Source organism: Odontesthes bonariensis, chromosome 14 (assembly GCF_027942865.1).
Source record: "Odontesthes bonariensis isolate fOdoBon6 chromosome 14, fOdoBon6.hap1, whole genome shotgun sequence".
Taxonomy (NCBI): domain Eukaryota; kingdom Metazoa; phylum Chordata; class Actinopteri; order Atheriniformes; family Atherinopsidae; genus Odontesthes; species Odontesthes bonariensis.
The window spans coordinates 28,423,751-28,448,040 of NC_134519.1; the positions used below are offsets into that span (position 1 = coordinate 28,423,751).

General features: G+C 42.2%; 2 protein-coding genes across 3 annotated transcripts; both read left to right on the plus strand.

The window, feature by feature from the left end:
- The first annotated feature begins 418 nt into the window (after positions 1-418).
- LOC142398399 (uncharacterized) lies at positions 419-5,252 on the plus strand. Of its 2 annotated transcripts, none has more exons than XM_075482376.1 (12): positions 419-538; positions 766-808; positions 938-986; positions 1,141-1,177; positions 1,268-1,304; positions 1,387-1,435; positions 2,623-2,659; positions 2,749-2,831; positions 2,924-3,045; positions 3,190-3,247; positions 3,342-3,413; positions 3,496-5,252. In XM_075482376.1, the coding sequence occupies exons 1-12, from the start codon at positions 531-533 to the stop codon at positions 3,729-3,731; spliced, it is 831 nt and encodes a 276-aa protein (XP_075338491.1). In that variant the 5' UTR covers positions 419-530; the 3' UTR covers positions 3,732-5,252. The 2 variants fall into 2 exon arrangements, with proteins under 2 accessions (XP_075338491.1, XP_075338492.1); XM_075482377.1 differs by having other exon boundaries at positions 1,271-1,304.
- Positions 5,253-7,691: 2,439 nt separating this feature from the next.
- LOC142399301 (glutamate decarboxylase 1-like) lies at positions 7,692-22,820 on the plus strand. The gene is made up of 17 exons (XM_075483893.1): positions 7,692-7,869; positions 8,768-8,871; positions 10,750-10,806; positions 12,224-12,355; positions 13,207-13,449; positions 14,592-14,682; positions 18,043-18,155; positions 18,339-18,454; positions 18,754-18,833; positions 18,951-19,005; positions 19,098-19,214; positions 19,303-19,367; positions 19,466-19,544; positions 19,799-19,948; positions 20,055-20,162; positions 20,757-20,846; positions 20,973-22,820. Exons 2-17 carry the CDS (start codon positions 8,796-8,798, stop codon positions 21,144-21,146), a joined length of 1,746 nt encoding a protein of 581 aa, XP_075340008.1. The 5' UTR covers positions 7,692-7,869; positions 8,768-8,795; the 3' UTR covers positions 21,147-22,820.
- Positions 22,821-24,290: the final 1,470 nt, after the last annotated feature.

Genomic DNA, 24,290 nt, shown 5'->3' on the forward strand with positions numbered 1-24,290 from the left:
GGATGCGACTGATAATGTTGAACAGAAAACAGTTACTTAAAGTTATTGCTGCTAAAGGTGGTTCCTCGAGTTATTGGATCATGCTGTGGACTTAATTTAGGCTTTGCTCTTGTTAAACAGATATTGTCATGTGTTTTTGTTCATCTGGTGTTGCGTTTAACCGGTTAAAGACCTGATGAGATTTTTTCTTTTTTCCGAAACCCTTAAAATCAAAAAATGGTTTATTTTCTTTTCCACATGAACGTATATTTAATAAGACCAATGTCTAATGTAAATATTCTGCTTCATGGGACAAAGTAATTACTTTTACAGTTAGCAAATTCTCGTTAACAATGAAGGTCGCATTCTCCAGGAGTCCCACGTTGCTATGGTAACGCTTGTTTTATTTCCCCGTGTCGTAGCAACCATCGTCTGTACGCCAGGCAACAGTTAGCTTTGTTAAACTACGAGTAAAACGACAAAACGTCAGCTTACAGGAAACCAAAACTTATCAGCATTTCACGTTAGGACAAGAGGACATTGTTTTATCAATGAGCAGGTGGGAAACTCACTAACAGTCGCTACACACTGCTACTGCTAGCTAATGAAGTAACATTCACAGCTAATTTTGGCTTGTCAACTGACTTTATCGTCACCGTTATCGTGGTTTGTTTCAGTAACATTGTTGTGGTGTGAGCTGACTAACATAATTAAATAAATAGTTACGTCTTTAAACCAAGCTAAAACTGTTTTTGACGTGATTTCTCTTTATTATTTCATGTCTAGATTACAGTGCTCTGCGCGGTCCTCTGCAGTCGTACAGAAACAGGTACAAGAAACAGGTTTCCATTAAAAATGTTCATATTGTGCCCTTTGCTAACGTTCTAATCTCATCCAAATCTTAAGAAAAATGTCATTTCTTTTTCTTGTCTTCACTTTTTTCTTTTAAATTATCAAGCCGGTAGTGGAAGTCACCTCTGCAAACGCTGAAGATCACAAACCGTGTGGTACGAAGTAATCCACCCGGGCACAAAAAAACGTTACATCCAGTCACATTTCTTTTGTCATTCTGAGGCTGAAATGAGACCCAGGGCTTTTATGTCAGTGTTTATGCTGGTCACTAATGTTTCAGAGCAAGCTAATGTTTTGATTATGTTCCAGAAAAGGTGGAAAGAAAAAAAGCCACGGGTAAACCTCAGTAAGAAATCTAAGTAGATGCATACATTTCTGCCAAAAAAAACAGCTCATTCTGTGGTCTTATTTTTGCTCTTTCTTTGTTTTCACCTAGTAGTCCTCCGACGTATGCACAGTCCTGTTCTGTCCAGGTGAGTATTGGTATTTGGAGAACACTGGGTTGACAGTAACTTATTTAGAGTCACAGCTTAACCTCAAAACTTCATTCTCCAGGTTTCTCGCCAGAAGACTGAAACGTCTGGAGACGCGCTGATAACAGAAAGTAAGCCCACTTTAAGACAGAGGAAACACCGATGTCACTGGTAGTAATGCATACATACCTAAACCTGACCTATTCTAAAAGTAATACCCACGAGTACCTGGAGACTGTCATCACTCACAGGCACACTTAGCAGGGGAAAAGGCTACCATAACTTGTATGTGGTGGAGACGGTATCATTATCAGACAGTGATACGAAGGGAGGCAAAAATAGCGCCAAGCGATTGTGAGGTCTGACTTTTTCCTGGAGAACGATTTTGTGATGTAAATGTATTTTGAACGCATATTGTTTTGAGAAGCAAAACGCTTTATTTTTGTGGCCCCAGCCAACTAGCCGGACTACTTTTGTCAAAACGAGGCTGGAACTCGGCTCACAGAATGCAGCAGGGGGTAAGTCAATGTTCATAAAATGATATTGCTGTGGGATGTCATACAGCTTCATGTCAAAAGAGGCGAACTATCCCTTTAAAGGGGTGTCTTCTATGGCCAAGGAGAGGTGAACATAAGCTCGCTTTTCAGTTCCATACGGTGCGTCGTTAGCCTCAGTGTGCCAACGACCAGCTACTGCAGTGGGTCGTTGGATTAGACACAGCCCAACTTACACCTTCACATTTTCCACCACTGGTTGATCAAAATACCAGCACTGAATTATCATTGGCCTGATTAATAACTGGGAACCTCTGCCATCTTGTCCTTCTTGTTTAATTTTGTCCCTTTTGCTGTGCCATACGTCTACGCTGTTATGACGCAGTCGTGTTGACAGAGTTGGTCTGATGTGTGGACACCAGGCACAGTCAATAACCTGTTGCATTAGGTGGTTCCAGGACCAATTTTAGCTACGATGACAGACACACAGATTCGTGTGATGAAAACAATACGCGCTGCAACAAAGCAGCTGGTGCTGCTGGATAGGCGAGAAGCAGTTTCTCTGGCCAAAGTAGACTTAGAGCACCACAGTGCAGAGCAAAAGATATATAGAAAGTATATCAAAAGCACAAAAAAAAGAGATGCCATTTTCTCTATATGTCATTTTATTCTTGTCTCCAGTCTTCATATAAGGTTGAATGCTTTATTTACTATATCGGATGTGATTTGGTAAATAAAGCATTAAACATTCTATTAAGCCTGGAGAGTTTGAACTAGTTTAGTTTCTTTGCGATTAATATTAAACTGTTTCCTGTGGTCTTTAGCACATGCTGTGAAAGACTTCGTCGGCATCGCAGTCAGGTCTGTGCTCAGAGTTCACACTGTCAGTGTTCAGACCAAAGAAATATGCCAATTTTGCCAAACAATTTTGAATTTATATTTGATTTCAGGATTGATGAACAAGGAGAGCCCCGTGAGGAGCTAGGAATGAAAGTGCCAAGGAATCTGCAGCCACCCGACTCAACGGTAACAGGTTGGTCTGTATATGAAGAATGGAATAAGAATAGAATTCAAAGTCAGAGAGGAATCAAGAAAGAAAGTGACGGTGATGATTATTGTCGCCAGGAGCAGCCACACGTGCAGTTGAACTGCTCCCCAAGCCTAAACGTAATGGACAGGAAGAGCAGACCAAGGAGGAGGATGCTGTGGATGAAGACCTGAAGGCTCCAGTGGAGCTGATGATGAAGGTAGAGGAGCTCACGTACACTTACTGCTGTAGCTGTTGTGCCTTTTGTGTTATTCAAATGCCTAAAACAGTGTCATTTTGAGTATACGTGAGTAAAAACTGAAATCAGACAATCTTAAACTGAAGTGGAAATGTCTGGTTTCAGTTCCTCAGAGCTCTGATGGACAAAGAGTTTGAGGTGGCCAGTAAACTGTGTCAGATGAGTAGGTATCTTGCACCCGCCAGCCGTACGTCTGTCAGGCAGAAATTCACCACAGGCGAAGCCGTTCAGTGTTTCCTCCTCTCTCATTGTTCCAGTTCTCATCTATGAACCAGACAATCCCGAGGCCTCCGAGTTCCTCCCGTTGATCCAGAGGAAGCTGCTGGAAGGTGACAAGAGGTTTTCCCAAAAACATTTCTGCTGCCTTTTTCTGCCGGTGCCCTGAGTTTTTCCCCGTGTCCTTTACATTAGAACAAGAGTCAGAGCAGAGCGGCGAGGAGGCTGAAGATGAAGAAGAAGACGACGACTCTGAAAGTGATGAGAAGTCATCTTGTACCTCAAACTCCTCCTCTTCGTCTTGCTCCTCTTCTTCATCAGATGATGATGATGATGATAAGGAGGATGATGATGATGATGATGATGATGGTGATGGTGAAAAGCATATGAGTAGACACAAGCCATGCCCTCCTTCTCACATATCCCCCTAAAACTGTTGTATCAGTGCAACAGGGGCAGTGTTACTTCTGATCTGTTTATATGTGGAAAATTGTATTTATTTGTATCCATAAAGCCATTAAACACAACTGCAGTACTTACAATTAGATCTCAAATAAATTTTCTCTTACGAAAGAAGAAGAATGAGTGCAGTATGAAAACATCTTCTTCCTCTTTCAATTTTGAAGTTTTAAGTATGAGGACATAAGACAACATACCAGCCATGTTGTGTAAGGTTGTAAGTTAAAATCCAGAAGCAGTGTGTGGAAAACTAGGTGCAGCTCATGACTCAGGAGCTCGTTGAATCATTAATCATTTTCTCTCACATTGCTGTGTAAGAAATTTGGTCCACTCTTCTTTACAACGTTGCTTCAGTTCATTGAGGTTTGCAGACATTCGTTGACATATTTGATCAAACAGTCAGATTAAATCTGACTTTTTCAGACATTCTGTTGTAGATCTGCTGCTGTGTTTGGGATCATTGTCCTGTTGATGACCCAGTTTCAGCCAAACTTTAGCTGTCAGACAGATGGCCTCACGTTTGACTCTAGAACACTTTGGTATCCAGAGGAGTTCATGGTGGACTCCATGACTGCAAGGTGTCCAGGTCCTGTACCTGCAGAACAAGCCCAAATCATCAGCCCTCCACCACCGTGCTTGACAGTTGATATGAGGTGTTTGTGCTGATATGCTGTGTTTGGTTTTCTCCAAACGTGCTGCTGTGCATTATGACCAAACATCTCCACTTTGGTCTGCTCTGTCCAAAGGACATTGTTCCATGAGAGAAGAGGACATTGTTTCTTTTTAGAGAGAAGAGGCTTTCTCCTGCAACCCTTCCAAACAAGCCATACTTGCTCAGTCTTCTTTTAATTGTACTAGAATAGAATAGAACAGAATAGAATAGAAAAATACTTTATTCATCCCCCAATGGGGGAAATCGAAACAAAATACTGTCATGAACTTTGTGAACTTTAACATTTCACATGCTAATTAAGGCCTGTAGAGTCTAAGATGTAGCTCTTGGGTTTTTTGCAGTTTTCTCTGAGCATTGCACAGTCTGACCTGAACGTGCTGGGACGTCCACCTCTGGGAAGATTGACAGCTGTCTTGAATGTTTTCCACTTCTCTCTGTAGAATAATGGACTCTAACCTTTCCCAGACTGATAGGCAGCAACAATTGCTCCTCTAAGATCATTGCTGATCATTGCATTGCTGATGTCTTTCCTCCTTGGCATCGTGTTAACACACACCTGAATGCTCCAGCTCAGCAAACTGACAAAACCTCTGCTTTTATAGAGGCGTTCACACTTGATGATGATCAGTTAATCAACTGTATTTTACTATAATACTTACCCTCTTAATCCCTCTGGAAGCAGTGAGAGTGAACTTAGTATTTTACACATCATTTTAGCTATTTTACCTATTTTTTGTTAAACAATTACACAGTGTAACATGTCATGTGTTGCTGTGCATCTAAAGTTGTATTTACTTAAATTTTAAAACCTGTTGAGGACCAGATGATTTTGTCATTACGTTCTGTTATATAAAACCAGAATTGCAAGAGAGTGGACCTTCTTTTCTGTTTGTTCTGTTCTGTAAAGCATTTGGCAGACGCTTTTATCCAAAGCGACTTACAGGCAGGTAGGGTAAGGGGGTCTTGCCTAAGGACCCCTACTGGAGGTAGTACCTTTCATGCAAGGGATAATTTTCACTGTGGACAATGCTGTTGTTCTTGTCTACAGGAAACGTACATTGTTGAAGTGTGAAATTGAATGTTTGTTTGCATGAACCTGCCATCTGCGGAAGAAAATGTTACGAAAGTGACTTCAACCCTTACTCATCTAGTTCTTTGGAAAAACAGTCTGCTAGACAATGTCGATCCTTAGAGCACTGAGAGAGCTGAATTAAAAAAGAATCAGTATCGAGTCGCTAACATCGAGGCCAACACTTTACTCAATAACAAATGCAAATATTTGAGTTATTTTTTTTAAACCAAAATGAACTGACGCTATAATATCGATGCCTTCTAAAATATAGTTTACACTTCAAGTTCTTGGATGTAAGAATAAACACCTCAGGTTAAATATGTAAAAAATGTGCCTCAGAACACAATTTTTTTGCTTTTTAATTATAATAAACCAAAAAAATTCACAACGTAAAAAAATATTGCATTGGCAAGACAATACAAGCAGAGCATGTTGTCAATAAAGACAATGTATAAGAGCTTTGCCAGCATGTAAGGACGCCACGAAACAATGTCTGCCCTCTGTTGTACTGATATCATGTGTCGGTGGGTTGTGACTGGGCTGTGCTTGGGTTATCTAATATATAAGAAAGAAATAATCGTTTAGATGGGTAAGAAATTAGGAAATGGAAAAAAAAAAAAGAGCAACTTAAATACCTGAACAGATTGATAAAAAGATAAACAGGCCACTGACAAAAGAACACTAACCATTCAGCTCCTAAAACACCAGATATGTCAGTTATTAGGTGGTGGAAGCGGCTAAAGGAGAGATGACCGCAAATACAAACGATCGTTTTCAACTGCTTTTCTATACCGTCTAATGCTTCATTTCTGCTTTGAGTGGATGATCTGTGAACGCTGTGTTAACGGTTTCCACTGACCCAACACCCGTTATTGTGTGTACAAATACTATGGGACACATTGTTATTCTAAGTTTTTACCATCAGCAGATTTTACTCTCGGAACCTGGCTCATCTACTCAATTCTTAAGTTACGTGAACTCAGTGTCTGCAGGGATATCAGCCAATGTGCAAAGCGAGGCTGGGTACTGGGGACATTTGCTCTGTTCGTTCACGACGGTTTTTGGAAACTAATATTTAATAAACTAGTGCAGGAATGTTGCGTGCATGCTCATAACAAGGATTTCCGCCATCGCAGGTTTGACGGGTGCTCTCTAATCACTTCATGTCACCGGATCCTGCTCCCCTGCAACAGATTAGTGGCATAACAGCAGAACGGGAGAATCCGCTGCAACACATTTCTCAGCGCTCAGAGTTCATGTTATAGTTGTGAAATTTCACAGAAGAATGGAATTTTCAGCAGGAATTTTTGTTTTACCAGACCCACCTACACAAAGTGGCTGAAACCTAACTTACCGATGAAATGTCTCTGGCAGTTTAACAAGTGCAACTTGTTTCAGTGCACCTGTTCATACAGTCTTTTGAATTCACTCGTGAATTGTGAAACAAATGCAAAGCACACTTTAAAGGTTGTATAATCTCCAGCAGCTGAATGAACATAATGGCTGATCTTCCACTGAATGCACCGGGACACAAGCATGAGGATGATGGGAGGACGCTGAGTAAACACCCACGAGGCTGGATTCCCTTTGATATCTCAGCCTTATTATCTGTGTCACGGCCACAAGGGTGTAGATCATAAAGTATGATGATGTCTCAACCAAAGGTGAACATTAGAGGCCGTATTTATGTGCAGTCCACATGGATGGTACATCTCTCTCTTTCTATTCATGCATTCATCCAAAATGCCTCTGTTTTGAGCCAAACAAAAAGCCCTTACAGAGTTTCCACAGGTCCTTAGGCAGAAGATAAAGAGATGGGTTGATACTCTTGAGTGTGAAGCTGTGGTTACAAAACCTCATGATTCAACTGTCATTTTCTCAAGGTCAGTGTCTATGGCAGCAAATCAGAGCTTGTTTCACATTCTGGTCCACAGCCACCATCCTGTGACGCCCACCCACACCTGGAGGCACACATGTGCACACAGTCAAGGGGTGGATATACGTCACTGGCGCTTTTCTCAGCCTTTTTTTTTCTCCCCTTCCTTTTCTTTTTTTAAACGTTGGCTTCTTAAAGTGAATTGTGGCTGTCAGTGGATAACAGGGAGGAGTCGTCAGGAAAGCAACGCTGTGACTCATGCCTGCGTGAAGTGACCAATGGGCTGCCAGAGCCTGAGATATAAATAACGACTAAAAAATATTCTTGAGGGAGAAAGGGTCACTTGCGCACCGCTGGATGAGGATTTTTCTTTTCTAAGTGCGCTCTGCTGGTATTCCGCCATCGCCGCCACTGGACTATTTCTTGTCGCACCTTTGGGTGGCAATTGTAGCATTTAGAGTTTCTCTGAATCCGACAACCTGTGCGCCGGTAAGGTTTTTCCTCCTTTCATTTCAGCTGCACGTCTTCATTGATTGGCCTCTTATTTCTTCACAGTCAATCGATTAAAGCGCTTGCCTTTCTGGGGGCTGTTTTAAAGGATGCTAAATATAGATATATTATGATCATTTGTGTAGTTTTGATAGATGAGTGGCAGATGAGTGAGAGAACGAATTCATACCATTCAAACCACGATCAGTACTTTGGGATACGTTGCTCAAAAAAAGAACTTAACTGAAATGTTTACTGCTGAAAGTTATTTATGGACATTTTAACTGATTTGAATCAACTTGTAAAACGGCCCCGTGTATCTTTGCGATCTCTTTGCTTTTGTTCCTTAGAAATATCAACTGTTGCGAGAGCCGTGGATTATCACGCCTCAAAGAGCATTTCGGTCAGACGACGCTCTGCTGAAAACTGATAGTTTGGTTAAAATATCACATAGGCCTACATTGTGTTTATTCTCGCAGAATAAACACAATGTCCTACGTATCCGGCTCCACAACAAATTCTGAATATCAACCAATTCATGTTCATGTGTGGAATAGCACCAGGTTCTTTGGGCACTGTGGGGTGTTTAAAGTCTAAATGGCAGAGACGTTTTTAAAAAGGCATTTACATTATCTCCGCAATTGTAAATTCTGATACGCGTCTTAGTTGTGCGTCGTGCTCAATTCGCTGCAAATTGCGCGGCTTAATCCTCTGCCCACCCGCCTGTCCTTTGGAAACGAGTGGACGGGCGACGCGCAGCGACCAAACGTCACTCTCTGATCAAACTGAATGCAGTTATTCAAAATGTTTGTTTTTGGTCTGAATTTGATGCGCTGACACAGAGCCTCCCATGACGCTGGACCTTTTTTGTTGTTGTTGTTGTTGTTGTTGTTCGCAGCTGGAGATAAAAAAAAAACAGAGGAGCTATGGCCACGTCTGAACCGACAGCCACCGGCGGGGACCAGGACCCCAACTCTGCGAATTTAAGACCTCCGTCATCAAGTAGGTCCTCACACTCATCTTGTTGTTAATGACACTGCGATGCTGTTATCGATCCCCAAGAGAAATCCTCGTCTACAGAGCGGATCTCCGTTTCTGTCACTTGGTGCCTTGCTCAAAGACACTTCTGCAGTTTGATCCAGTGCCAGCACAAAGGGCTTAAACCCAGTTTCACCCCCACACGCCCCTCTTTTAGCCTCTGTCTGCCTCTCTCTCTCTCTGTCTCTCTCTCTCTCTCCGTCTGCCCCCTCCCTCTGTGTTTGATAGCAGCAGTCTAGCCCGGGCCATTTGCTGCGTGGACTCCGTCGTTAATCATTCCGGTTAAAAACAGAGCCATCACAGCTGCCTGCCGCTGTCTGGCGGATCAGCAGCGCGCGCCACGCAGCGGAACCTGGCTCCCAAAGATGCGCCAATAAAGCATTAGTATTTAAAAGGCTTTCCCTATGTTTCTTTTTTTTTTTTTTTTTTAATTCTAAACCACCCTTTGAAAATACCTTCTCGATTCGAATGTTTCGGGGATCGAGATCCTTAGAATATTTCAGTCGTTTAAAAAAAACAAAAAAACATCTATATTTATTCACGTTTACTTCCGTGAATATTTTCAGAATGATTTCTTGATCTTCAATTTTAGGCATATGTTTTTTTTAAAGCTTCTCTTCAAAAAATTGCCATCCCTCCCTTTTTTAAAATTCTTTTTAGAAATAATGACTAAGCCATTAAGGCTAAACGAACCTGCGGGTTAATCAGTCATTTTGGGCCTTTGTCGCATACTCAAAATCGACTCCATCAGAGCTCACTTGAGCAGCCATCTGCACTGCAACGCAGGGAAATAATAACAGGGTGTTGTCCTCTAACGTCAAAAGAAAACACCCCTCGGGGCCAGTGTGATGTATGTATTCCTTTTTTATCGAATAAAGTGTATTTGGGGTCTTTTATTTGTCTCTTGTATGTCTCTAAAGATTCTTTTTTTTTTTAAATAATCATTTCAAAGTTGAATTTGTACCATGAAGGTTTCCATTAAAAGAAATGTTTGTTTTGTCTGACTTGCCGGAGTATCTGCCGCTGCTGTTGCCATTATCTCTCTGCCACGCTCCATCTCTCCACGCCTGCAGGCTTGTTCTGTCTGTGCGTGCGTGTTCGTGCGTGTTCGTCTGAGTGGGTTTCTGTGTTGGCCTCGGTACCTCGAGCTGTCTCTCTCAGAATGAGATTGCTTCAGTAGATTTAAATACTTGTTGTTTTTGTTTTTATGAGTTCTCCATCACCTGCATTCGCCGCCTCGCCTCCGACTCCGCCGCCTTGGGCTCTGCACCGTGTTCCCGCCGGCTGCTGCTTCATCTCTGCTGTCGCATGTCCACGCTCGCGTCTTGTCCGTGTATGCATGATGCGTATGTGAGAGCGAGAGATGTGCTTTATAATACGTTTCTGCTTCCAGACCACAGACATTACCAGCACGGTGCAGTCACATAACCTACTGTGTTTCACTCAATTAATTCTTGCCTTCCTCCGTGAGCTCATTTCACGGGTGTTAATTCCAGTCCGCCCCTTGGCTGGGTGTGTGTGAGCCGGCGTGGATTTGGCTCGTGGGCCACAGTCGGTCCCTATTGATTAAACTCAAATCGGAAATGTGATAAGAATCATCTCCCCATAATCAGAAGTAGTGATGGTACAGTGGATGAATTATTGGAGGGAGGTAAAAAAAAATTAAATGTAATAAAAATCTGGTTTAAAGAAAAACAAAAACGAGTTTTCTGACGCGCTCACCTGGCCAAGAGCCGTCCGCTTCCATCACGCTTCCACCGCTCAGTGTGCTCCATCATCCGCCTCTCCACCCTGTTCCGCGACCTCAAACACAGACAACTCAAACGTTCATTCTGTTTTTAGCCTACGAATATGCGTGGATGCACGGATGCACGCGGAAACTGGGGATGAAGATCTGTGGTAAGTTTCTTTTGGTTTTGGACACATTTCTCATTTTCCGGACACAATCTCGCCGCTTTGCAGGGTGGCACACCGTCACCTGTGTGAGAACTCATCGCGGCTGTGACGTTCATTTGACCATTTTTTTTTCTTTTTCTGTAACCATTATCGTCCCTATCTCGGGGCCTTCTGGAACAGGCCGTGATGTGAACAGAGCTGGCCCATCCCCAACTGTCACAATGCGTTTCCATCCTCTAAAGGTCAGCGGACATTAGACCGTGGGTGTAGTGATGAGAGCCCTCCAGACTGCCCCCTAACCCCCCCACGTCCTTTCCCATTTCAGCACCAAGACAGAAAAATCTTCAGGACAAGCCTGGAAAAAAATGAAATTCATTTGAAATATTTGACCTCGTATTTTTTTTCCCCCCATTTTAAAGAATCCTGTTTCAGTGCCTCGGAAAATAAAAGCCAAGCCCGTGTTTGACAGCATATGGATTTGGAGCTGCACGTGGAGATGAATGTCATGTAGATACTGTATCCACCGGCGTGTTATTGACCCGTTTGTCCCGGCACAAATCACTTTAAAGGCCCGAAGAAGTCTGATATTGCCGCTTTTAGAGAACGAGCTTCAGCCTTTGATTGGTTAAATGACATTTTAATGGCCGGGGGGGTGGAAGTGGAGTGGAAAATGTTATGGAGGATACGGCGGGTGGAGAGTCTCAAATATCGATTATGAATATGTCTATTGCATGTAATGAGCAAGAGGTTATTGGCTTATTTTCCCTTCGAAAATATGAGGCATGACATTTCACAGCTGATCAGGGTTTCTGACTTCTATGATGTTGCGCATGATTAGGCCCAATGGCGTTGTTCTGCAGATATCCAGACGGATAAGTTGTGGATTATAAAACATTTTGACCTTCCAGAGGCGGGACCGCTTCGGGGCTCTGTGCATCCTTCATTAAATCTTCTTTATAGGATGTATATTTAGCGGCTGTGTGGCTCTGTCACCGCAGGCTGTTCTGGTCACTGAGGCGATCAGAGCGTTCCGGGACAACAGGGACTGGGTGTTCCCTGACAGGGGGTCTGGGGTTGTGATGTCACAGGGTGAGGAGAGCCCCCCGCTCACATGGGCCCTGGTATTTGGCCTATTTAAGTTTGGCCCCCTCACCAGAGAGCATTTCAGATGTATTAAGTATTCAGGGCATTATGATAGGATAACAGACCTTTTTGTTTTTGTTTTCGAACACTGTCTGTAGGTCACTCAGCACGAAATATTTAGGCATATAGCCTAGCTCTCAATACCTCTTTTATTTCCCCAGCGAACGTTATTATTATTATAATTTTTTTTAGATCCATATTTTTCTTTTTCTTTTTGTGTGAGAGGGGATGGAAGTGTTTGGCGGTAATTCGTTCTCTTCGCCCTGTAACACCTTAGGGTTCCTGCAGAAGAACAACAGCCTGGACGACAAAGGGAGGCTCGCGGGCCAGAAGAACCTGCTCTCGTGCGACAACAGCGACCCGCGCTTCCGCCACACCGAGACCGACTTCTCCAACCTGTTCGCCCGAGGTGAGAACTGAATTCTTGGCCGACTCAAACGAGGCCTATAGGCTACGCTGCCGAGGAATGAGCTTGTGGTCGTTTTCGCAAATCATTTGGCCTCCTTGCGATAGTAGAGTTGTGCACTGTGGACGCCATTAACTATAAGGTCCTCATTTCTAATTAAATATGGCTGACTTTGATCTAAAAGACCTCACAGAAATAGAAAAGCAGTGCTATTTTTTTGTAATTGTCACGTTAATTGGTAAAATTCTGCTCAATAACGAAGCTACATGAAGCAGTAAATAAACATGTGTTACGAATCAGTTTTATAAAGTTTTATATGCTATATATATTAATTATTCTTGTGTGTAAAGATGAACCTTAGTTAATTTCAGTAATAACAGTCGTGTTTCACGTCAAAATGGCGACTGTGAAAACTGTCTGCTCAATGAAACTCAGCCTTCTGGAAGATTCCGGCTTTGCACTTAGCCTACAGCTAATTGACTGTAATTATATCAAAGAGACAGGGAACGGAGAATTGAAAGGAAAAACAGTTGTATTTGATTTGATTATCTATTTAAATTTAACAATGCTGCAATTTTGCTGCCAAAATCTGCCATAGGAAGAAAAAGCTAAATGTAGCTTGTAGGCTAACTATTCTAGGTGGAATATTTCATTGTTCGACGCAAATGAAGAAAATTTTGAAGAAAAATTGTTGAGGAAAAAAAAATTAAAAAAGGAAAGTGGACTTATTATTGTCTAAATCCCTAAACATCTGATAAACAGTATCAAAAGTAAGCCATACACGCAGAAGGACGCCAACATTTTTTACTTCCTTACTAAGCTTCATTTCAACTTCCTTTCCCCTCGCGCTTTAGACCTGCTGCCGGCCAAAAATGGAGAAGAGCCTACCATTCAGTTTTTGCTGGAGGTGGTTGACATTCTCACCAACTACGTCAAGAAAACTTTCGAACGCTCCACCAAGGTGCTGGACTTCCACCACCCTCACCAGCTCCTGGAGGGCATGGAGGGATTCAACCTGGAGCTGTCCGATCAACCCGAGTCGCTAGAGCAGATCCTGGTGGACTGCAGGGACACGCTGAAATATGGCGTCCGGACAGGTAAGCATGCAGCGACACCCCGCTGAGCCGGCAGTATCATTTTCAAAGGTGTTACCTGAATTACCCCCGGGGGGGGGGGGCGGACGGACGGGACGGGTCAGACACAGGCTATTATGATATTGGGATTCAATAATTGAACATATTAACATTTGCAATTACATTTCTATTTGCTCACGCAAATATAGAATAGAAATATAGAGACGCACGCTATTCTTAAAAATTGTAGTGCGCCTATGTAAATGCAACAATATCAAATAAGCCCCCCCCCCCCCCCTCGGAGAGCGCAGGCTACAGCCTATTAAGATGACCACCTTATTTATTACCCCCTGGTAATTCAGTTGACATCCTCCTCTTCTCCCCCCCACGACTTATTAAACCAAGTGTCGCCTGAGGGGATCTGATCAAGGGGCTGTTTCAAGCTGTTAAAAACGACAACGCTCAAACTGTCCCCTGGGTTTACAGAGCCCTCGTTTGCCAGAGGTGTCTTCATCCCCAAACCATTTTCTTCTCTACTTTAAAAAATAAATAAAAAAAAACAAAACATTTCGAGGTTTCATTTCATTATTGTCAGGAATGACCGGAGGAGCTGTCCGTGGTGCTGAAAGAGTGAAAAACTTTCCTCTGGCTTGTTAGAAACGCTGTCGGCTTGTTCAACGGAATCGCACTAATAGATTTCGTTGTTACGGTAGTTTTATATCTTATGCGCACAAGACATCTGTTTATCATGGAAAGAATTACTGTATAATACTAGATCCACAGATTACATATATCCATGACTGTATCTTGGCTCCAGGCTCACTGTGGCTGCTTGTGCACGCACCTTAGAGTCTAAATGGCTGTCATATAGCTGTTACAAATGTAATTATGGCATAGCGAGCCTGCTATGTCAGATCCCTCAGGTACCATGACTGACCGAAGAAATACAGAATGAAATGTGCAGTGAAATGAAGAGCATTTTTACTCTGTATTTTTATTTATTTATTCTATCATAACCACAATCACATTCAGGAGGTCACATTTAGTGTCCAGGGCATTATGGTCATTGTGTCATTAAAAAAAAGAAAAAGTACTTTTTTGTACTCAGGACAAACAACTGTATAAAATGTGATACACTCTTTGAATATAGCCTTTTATTTCTTTAGGCCACCCTCGCTTCTTCAACCAACTATCTTCTGGTTTGGACATCATTGGTCTGGCTGGCGAGTGGCTCACCTCAACCGCAAACACCAACATGTAAGTAATGCAGTTCGCAGGTCACATGTTTGCTTGAGCAGGACACAGTGATCCATACATATGTCTGGAGGGGACAATTTAGATTTCCTGTTTGTAGGCCACCGGAAATAGCCTCCAGTCAAAATAATATTTGGGTACATCGGCAAGTGTTTGTCTTGTTCCCCTGAGCTCCATTCACTCTGGTCCCAACAATCACAGAGGCCAGTTATATAAAGTGCTTCGTTTGTCCTGTAAGGACCGTGTATTGACAGATGCTGGACTGCCACTGTGCTGTACTGTAAATCGGAGCCAGCCAAGCCCCCAGGGGTGGTTAGATTGCATATTGATCTCAGGTCACACTTACACGGTGGCCCAGTCTGATAGAGGGCATGAAACCACCTCTGCTTCACACACTCTCAACACAAAAGTACATCCACACAAATTCTGCAGGCACATACTGTAAATAAGCAGTTACTCTGTGTTAAGATCACCAAAACAGAATCAGGAACATCAGGGCAGTAGTCGTGTATGACATCACAGTAGTGACTGCAAGTACATGCGTCAATTCGTCACTCTCGGTGGATAGATTAATTAATATGTCATTTAATTTAGTAATTGTCAAAAACCCAAGAAAATCATGTGATTGTTGGTCTTCAGGTACCTAAAAACATTTTTTTGTATAAACAACCAGCCTACCACTAATGTGCAACTAATAATAATTGAATCTGATGTAAATTTTTGTAATGACATGATTGTCGTATGATGTAATCTAATTTATAATAAAATAGAAAATAGAGAAAATAAAATCCCCCAAATACTTTCCTAAAAAGCAGACTAACAACCCAAAGCCAATTTACTTTATGTCAAATAAAGACATGCAGCATTATCTATTTGACACATGGATCAACTTACTGTGTTTTATGGTAAAGAGATGAATAAAGACAAGACATCAAACAGCAGGAGTCAAAATTGTCGGGACAGATTAGCTTTTGATAGACGGCACAGAAATTGGCTCAGTGGTAATCTGTTTCAGACACCAGGTTACTTAACTGGATATCTGAGTAAAAATTATGTAGCAAAATGCAAATGTGCTGTACAAAAGGGTAAAACAGAACAAACAGTGGACAGCTGAGGGAAAGATTAGCTGTGAGGATAATAAACGAAAAAACTGAAAAGAACTCAGACACTTAATCTGTCCCGTTTCATACACTTTAGCTTGAGAAACCACTCCCTCTCAGATAAACTTTCCCATCTCATCTCCTGGTTGGAAGAAAGCCCCAAGAGACAGGACCATTGACTTCCCACACTCGAACACACTTCCATAAAGACACTCACACATTCACACACCAGCTCTGGCTGTCCCAGATACTGAAGCAAAGGTTTCCAGTCCATTGACTGCAGCCTCATTGTGAGCTGGTCTTAGCAGATAGGCCAGCTGGGCCCCACACTGACACACAATGTCTTCGGGCTGCGCAGAAAACCCTGTTACATCGGGGAAACTGGCTGCTGCAGATCCCCGCAGAGTGCTCATTCTGTCTCTATTGTCCCCCGAGGGTACGGACTGACTCAGAGGTCTTTTGAGGGGCTGAAAGCGGAGTGTGGTTTAGGGTCAGAGGGTTAGTCATATACAGACACACTAACACACACACACACACACACACACACACACACACACACACACACTGAGTGCCCTTGATGATGATAATAAGGGCATTTAGGGGCCTACTCTGGAGACAGGCAGGTGACTGAGGGGTAATTTTCACCCTGAAAAGACCAATGATTGGCTCTGATTGTGATAATGATCACCATTATTGTCATTACAGCGTGAAATGACTTGGGGAAAAAGGAGAATTTTAAAAAGGCTCACTGGTTTTGTCCTTTTTTTTTCCTGCTGTGGCTCAGTTTTTAGAGGAAAAAAAAGCGAGATAAACATGTTAGATATATCCGTCTGCTTTATGTGGAACACAATTCCAAAATATCAAAGAACACTAGCCCGATAAGAGCCTCAAAACGGAGATGTTTTGTCTTTTATTTTTATATATTTTTCCCTTTGTTGTTGTAGATCATAGTCAAAGCCCAGAAGTCATCATTAGCTCTGGTGCATTGAGTAAAGCCAATGGTCTAAATCACATCGAGCTCATGTTTTAGCCATCACAACGACCAATTATACAAGAAAATGTCACTCATTTTTCTGAATCCCCTCCTTTTTAATTCAATTTCCTGTCTTCGTTTACGGCTTTTTTTTCTTTTCTTTTCTCTGCCTTCTTTCAGCTGCTATTTATTCCATTTCTTGTCCTGTTTCTGTACACTTTGCTCTGTACGCACTGCATCCGTATCACCCAGTCCTCTTCCTTTGTTGTCCTCTGTCACAGCTTTCTACAGCACAGTGTTTCCCTGCACATCCCCCCTCCTCAGAGCTTTTGCTTTCCTCCCTTTCTGCCCCAAAAAAAAAGTGCTGCAGTCCTTGTTCAGATATTTATCTGCGAGTAAAACAGGGAGGAATCAAAGTGGAGCAGAGAGTATTCTGTCATTGATTTAGGCGTTGACGGAGCTCCAGTGGTGGAAGTGGATGAGTGTTGTGTAACTGGCCTCATTGCAGGCAGGGTAAACAGGAATCAGTCCTAAGGGTGCATGTAGGAGATGGCTTGTCAGTTAGCAAAGACTTAACTATAGCTGTCTCTCTGTTTAACCTACTTTAGCCTCTCCTGGAGTTTAGCTCTTTTGTTTTCTGTGGAGCTGTCTGTCATCTTATATTTTACTAACTGACAGAGAGGTGCACACATCAAGCATTAAAATCACCAGCTCTTCTTTGGGATTATTCTTCTTGTGTCACAAAGACAATCTCTTTTTTTTTTGTCTTTTAATCTTCCCTTTTTCAGTCTTTTAATGAGATAATGACATTCACTGATACTGACTCCACATTTTCTGTACTTTGGGGCCAACAGAAGCTGCTATCTCTGTAAAAACCTCCTTTCTGACTCTTTCTTCCACACATCCGCACACACTCCACACATTCAAGTCCTCTAAGCCATCACATCGGCCCCATTCAGACTCACCGCTGAGATTGGCAGGATTGACAGATAGCCATCAGGGCTTTGTGTGCTTTAATTAAACTACTCAGTGATTTTTAGAAGGCATTTGAATATGAATGTTTGCTGGTTGACTCCTATCGGGCACTTTTTAATTAGCCCCGTCAGCTCCGTGTTCTGTGGATGGAATTACAGGAAGGCTAATGAAAAGAAATCATTGACTGTTTATGTGTGCACTGCTGTGTCCGCGTTTCTGCCGTTTGATAGGCTGCCTAAAAGTTTTTGTGTGCCTTCATTCGTCGAATGTGGGAATGACGAGCTGTACTCATAAACTGAAAATATGATTTGGCAGGTTCACCTATGAGATTGCTCCAGTGTTTGTGTTGATGGAGCAGCTGACTCTGAAGAAGATGAGAGAGATGATTGGCTGGCCAGGCGGAGAAGGAGACGGCCTCTTTTCACCCGGTCAGTTCCCAGAAAATCACTGAATCGGTGAAAGCCGAACGTGTCTGTTTATAATGGATGCTGCCAACGTCACCAGCATAATGATGAGTTGTTTTTGGGATTGTGATGATAACATATGGGTGAACGCTGCCATGAGGTGGTGATGATGTGTGTGGTGATGATGTGTCTCTGTCTGCTTGATAGGGGGCGCTATCTCCAACATGTACAGCGTGATGATCGCACGCTACAAGTATTTCCCTGAAGTCAAGACCAAGGGCATGTCTGCTGCTCCCCGTCTTGTCCTTTTCACATCCGAACATGTAAATGACTACGAACACCCACACTCAAACACACACGTCAGGATATTCTGATTAAATAAATGCCACGTTTTTACTGGCTATTGATTCATTAAAAGTCTATCATCTAACTGTAAGTCTATTCAAATCAGTACAATGGCCATCTTCACAGCTACTTTTGTTTTATGAGAATTGCACACTTGGCAACTTTACAGCTAACAAGACTAAACTCAATTAGCAATTATCTCACAAAATGTTCACCCTCTTTGAACGTAGCCGTTCAATTAGAGATCAAATATTTATGAAATGTGTTTTCCCCGCAGAGCCATTACTCTATAAAAAAGGCCGGTGCTGCTCTGGGCTTCGGGAGTGACAACGTGATCTTGCTCAGCACAGATGAAAGGTTTGTAAGGGATTCCTCGATTAACCTTAAAGCCTGAATCAGAGCAGAAAGCATATGAAAATACTGTGCGGAAAACATGAAAAAAATTGTGAGTTCTCGCTGTACTTCACGTTTTAGAGGGAGAGTCATACCTGCAGATCTGGAGGCTAAAATCATTGATGCGAAACAGAAGGTCGGTGTCTGTTTTTCTCTTACTTGTTTTTGTATCTCAGTATTTTTCTCTTTAACTAAGATTTCTCCCTTCTGTTGTGTGTGATTCTGCAGGGTTATGTGCCATTATTTGTCAATGCCACAGGTGGTTCCACTGTTTACGGTGCATTTGATCCCATCAATGAGATCGCCGACATCTGTGAGAAGTACAACCTATGGCTCCATGTTGATGTGAGTAGACACTGCTTGGTTGTAGTAGTGGCTATTCTGTGTCGCTCCGTGCAGAGCCCTTTCTAAGAGTTCTCCATTCTCTCCTCAGGGTGCCTGGGGCGGTGGACTTCTGATGTCTAGGAAGCATCGCCATAAGCTTAATGGAATTGAGAGGTAAGCGCATGAGAACACATGACACGGAGTGTGGGGTCACTCTGAAGAAGCTTTCCGTTGAACTACATCAGGGTATCAACATGTTTTAAACCTCGCAGGGCCAACTCTGTCACATGGAACCCTCACAAGATGATGGGCGTCCCTCTGCAGTGTTCAGCAATCCTGGTCAGAGAGAAGGTACAAGAAAACTCCTTTAACTTTAACCTAAACTTACCCTTATCTGTAGCCAAGCTATTCGGTTATAGACTTACATCAGGGGGGTTCTCCTTAGCTCTGTTTATATCTACATTATGGTATGATTAAATCCTCATATCCATTCCAGTTTTTATGGTACCTGCAGTCAGTGAAATATTCAAATAAAACTAGACCACTGTATAAGAAAGGAGTTGAAAGTAAATGTTAAAAAGGTTGTAATTCATGTCTTTCTGTAGGGAATCCTGGCGGGCTGTAACTCAATGTGCGCCGGCTACCTGTTCCAACCAGACAAACAGTATGACACCACTTATGACACAGGTGACAAGGCAATCCAGTGTGGCCGGCATGTTGACATATTTAAGTTCTGGCTCATGTGGAAAGCCAAGGTGAGATTGGCAGAGAGTTCTCAAGATCACATGATTAAACAAGGCTGGGTCTGCTTACAGTGTTTTTCTGTCATTAACACTATCTGACTGACTGTTTGTCCTGCAGGGCACCATTGGATTTGAGCAGCACATTGACAAGTGTTTGGACCTCTCTCAGTACCTGTACAACAAGATTAAGAACAGGGAGGGATATGAGATGGTGTTTGATGGAGTGGTAAGCTTTCCTAATTTTTCTGAAGTTAATTGAATATGGTCCTTAATGGAAACTATCTTTAAAGGCTAGTTAAAGCAACTCTAGCAGTTTGTGAAACGTTAAAACTATGTGCTTCTGACTCGTTTTGAAGCACACTGACCTTTCTTATGCACATGCCCAGGCCTGAAACTGCTCTAAAGGACCTGAGGCCTGAGATTTATGACTCTGGTTTCCAGCCCTGCACCTCACCGATTTACTTTATGCTCTCTTAAAATTGTTGTGGGCTTTTGAGGCCATCTTTGTAGCCTCTACAACATGACAATAAACTCATGTGTATGGCTGTACATGTGCAGGGCTCATACAGAGATTTGTTTTTAATGACAGTGGTGTTGCATCTCACAACTGTAGGAGGCAACCAAAGAGCAGAAAATCTGCCAAATTGTTGAGTGTTACTTTAACAAATTTAATGCTCCAGCCCCCCCGCGACCCGACAGTTGGATTAAGCGGTATAGAAAATGGATGGATGGATACTTTTTATCTTTCTCTGTTTTTGGTGAAGATGAAAAAACAATCGCACAATACCCGTGTGTTGACTGTGTTTGTTTGCACCTGCAGCCTCAGCACACCAACGTTTGCTTCTGGTACATTCCACCCAGCTTGAGGGGAATGCCTGACGGCGATGAGAGGCGAGAAAAACTCCACAGGGTATGACTTGCAGCTTTCAAGCTATTTTATTTAAATTTTTTTTTTTTTTTAACAAATTATCGTTATTCATAGCAGGCCACCTTTAGGAACGCTCGACTCTGAGTTGTTGCTTTTTTATACCATCAGGTGGCACCAAAGATCAAGGCCATGATGATGGAGACAGGGACCACCATGGTGGGCTACCAGCCCCAGGGCAACAAAGTAAACTTCTTCCGTATGGTCGTGTCCAATCTTGCCGCCACCCAGTCTGACATTGACTTCCTCATTGATGAGATTGAGAGGCTGGGTCAGGACCTGTAGAGGTCTTCGCCATCATCGCTCTGAAGACCAGACATAACTAATAAAGTCTTACATCTCTTATATTTTACTGGTTAATGCCACTGAGGCGAAACATTCACAGTGCTGCGGACAGAGAGATGATACATTTGAATTCCTTTCCATCCAGCAGGTCTTTGCCTGAAGCATTCTAAATGTTTCTGTAGAGCTCCTTCTGTAGACAAAATATAAAAAGAGTATCGGAATACTCCAGGTACAACAAACATTCTCTAATGTGTGTGCATGTTGTGAAATACGTGTGTCTGTCTGTGTGTGCGTGTGATCCAGTTTCTCGTCTGATGATGTTTGTCTTTTAATGTCACTGTGTGTGCCAGAGTGAGCGGGTATGAATACGCTAAATCACAGAAATGGGAAAAAAGCACAGAATAGCACAAAATATTTAGAGTATCAAGTTATTCTGCTTTATCATACATTTGCTACTCACAATTGAATCACTGGTGCTTTTTAGATGTACATACATATATTTAATCTCAGTCAACCAACCTATTTGTGCTAAATCAGTGTCCAAAACCCTGAAGCAGTGTGTGTGCAGGTGTGCATGTAACACACTGACTGTGTCCTGTCATATATTTAAGGCTAGTGCACCCAGTGTAGATTACAAACGAGTTAAGCTGAGAGGATTTAGAATCCTCTGCCAACAGAGCTTCAGTCTGCGACATTTTTCCTCATAGAAGATTATTTGTAAGATTCAGACTGATGAAGTCTTCAGATATCCGGAGCCTGTGACAACCTTTGACTTGTGAAACGCTGGTTCGTTGTCTGTTCCACGCAATCATGCAGTACCTATAAGTTAGTATAAGATAGATTGAATATTAATATTTGAATATAGATGAACAAATATTTATTGCATTTCCACTGTTTGCGGATTCAGGTATTTTACTGTAAATGTATCTTTATGTGTATTACATAGTAATACATTTGTAAATGTAGTCACAAGAATGGAGTTGAATTTATTTAGTGATTTTTGACTGCCAAAGAAAGAGAGTCGGGAACAGAGCAATCCATTGTCTTTTGAGTAAAACTTCTTATAGATTCTAGGTGTTTGTAAACTGTTACTATTGAACTTCGAACACGATGCAATTTCTACAGTTTGTTTATTTCTGTGGTTGTGAGTCTTTTTGACTGAATGTTTGGAGATGACCGATTGGCCTTCTGGTGAGATTAATTAAGAGTGAATCTATATAATGCTCTGGCTGTTGTGCCGGTCTTTTATTTTAGCAAGAAGCACAAGGATGTGAGAATGTACTCTCCTCTGGGGACTGAGAAGAAAGTAATGTATCCGTGTGAATCCTAACTGTAATATAGTATATTCATTGTAATACATATTACTTGTATTCTCAGTGTTACAGGGACCCAGTGGATATCTTGTATAAAGGTTCCTGTATGTGTCTTTGCACAGTGTTCACCTTTCTTTCTTCCATTGTAAATGGATGTGTATTAAGATAAATCTGTGGTAATTAGGGACCATATGTGAATGGCACAACTACATAGATTATATTTAAGGTTATCTGTATACTATATGTGACCAGTCTGGGTTTTGATGAGGCTAATTCTAAGTAGCTTCATTCAGTAGGCACTTTAACAGAATTATACCATCATGAAAAAAATATTGAATAAAGTCTATTAAAGGGGAAAAAACGAGTCTGAATTATTGACACATTCACACACACTCTCAGAGAAATGTCCTGCTTTGGCTGCTCAAAAAGTCCATATGAAAAATTAAAATTTTCATTTTTCTCTATTGACTGAACACACACATATACATATATTATGGCCCTCAGCCTTATAATCCTTAAAGGCTTTGCTAGGCCCCCCATCTGTGTGGCAGAGTGGCCTGACACCTTGCTCTCCATGTCCTCTCATTTTCCCCAGGCTCATTTGCACTTGTCTTCCCGAGAAGCTTGAGGCATTTTGGCACCATTATGTGTCACCAGCTCCACCTGGTGGTGACTCTGTGCCCTCACAATCCAGGAAGATGATAAATCTTTAGGAAAAAGGCTTGAGAAGAGGGTTCCATAAACCTACAAATACATAGAAGCAAGTCTCCTCTGGATTCCACCTGTGCATAGAAATTTGCCGGTCACTGAGCATTCATTCATTCATCTGGTAAAAGTGGCCCTGGAGGCGTTAAGAGTTAATCACTTGATCATGAGAAATGGTGCATGGAAGTGAAGTGCACATGAAAAATATGAATTTAAAGATGCTTATTTTACTTTGTTTTAGTGTCTTTTGCTTACCACTGAAATGACGATATTGTTTTGCATTTGGTTTGAATTACTAGATCGCATAAGTAATGCTACTGATTCGGCCTGTGTCTGTATATGTGGAAACACTCATTTGTAAAGATTTTTCTCTTTAAGTTTTGAATGAATGAACTGCGGACAGATGACTCCAACACAGTTGTGTTTTAGCAGGCTGTTATGGGGAGAGTTAGAATAACTTGACGTAATTGTTTATTTTTTTAAACCTTTTTTATGGTGTAAAAATCTCACAAAACTTTTATGACTTTTGGCCCACTCTTCTAAACAACGTTGCTTCAGTTCATTGAAGTTTGCAGGCACATGTTTATGCACTGCCCTGTTAAGGTCCCACCACAGCACTTCAGTCAGGCTGAGGTCTGGACTCTGACTGGACCACTGAAACACCTTGATTCTTTTCTTTTTCAGACATTCTGTTGAAGATCGGCTGCTGTGTTTGGGATCATCGTCCTGTTGATGACCCAGTTTCAGCCAAGCTTTATCTGTCAGACTGATGGCCTCACATTTGACTCTAGAATACTTTGGTCTGCAGAGGAGTTCATGGTGGACTCCATTACTGCAAGGTGTCCAGGTCCTGTACCTGCAGAACAAGCCCAAATCATCAGCCCTCCACCACCGTGCTTGACAGTTGGTATGAGGTGTTTGTGCTGATATGCTGTGTTTGGTTTTCTCCAAACGTGCTGCTGTGCATTATGATCAAACATCTCCACTTTGGTCTGCTCTGTCCAAAGGACATTGTTCCAGAAGTCTTGTGGTTTGTTCAGATGTAACTTTACAAACCTAAGCTGTGCTGCCATGTTGTTTTTAGAGACAAAAGGCTTTGTCCTGCAGCCCTTCCAAACAAGCCATC

Bases quoted from the DNA above. Each gene is read 5' to 3' on its own strand.
- LOC142398399 (XM_075482376.1), top strand. The intron at 1,436-2,622 runs GTAAGCCCACTT...TGTGGTCTTTAG, and splicing joins AGACGCGCTGATAACAGAAA to CACATGCTGTGAAAGACTTC. The intron at 2,832-2,923 runs GTTGGTCTGTAT...TATTGTCGCCAG, and splicing joins ACCCGACTCAACGGTAACAG to GAGCAGCCACACGTGCAGTT.
- LOC142399301 (XM_075483893.1), top strand. From the start codon at position 8,796: ATGGCCACGTCTGAACCGACAGCCACCGGCGGGGACCAGGACCCCAAC. The intron at 10,807-12,223 runs GTAAGTTTCTTT...GTAACACCTTAG, and splicing joins ACTGGGGATGAAGATCTGTG to GGTTCCTGCAGAAGAACAAC. The intron at 12,356-13,206 runs GTGAGAACTGAA...CTCGCGCTTTAG, and splicing joins CTCCAACCTGTTCGCCCGAG to ACCTGCTGCCGGCCAAAAAT.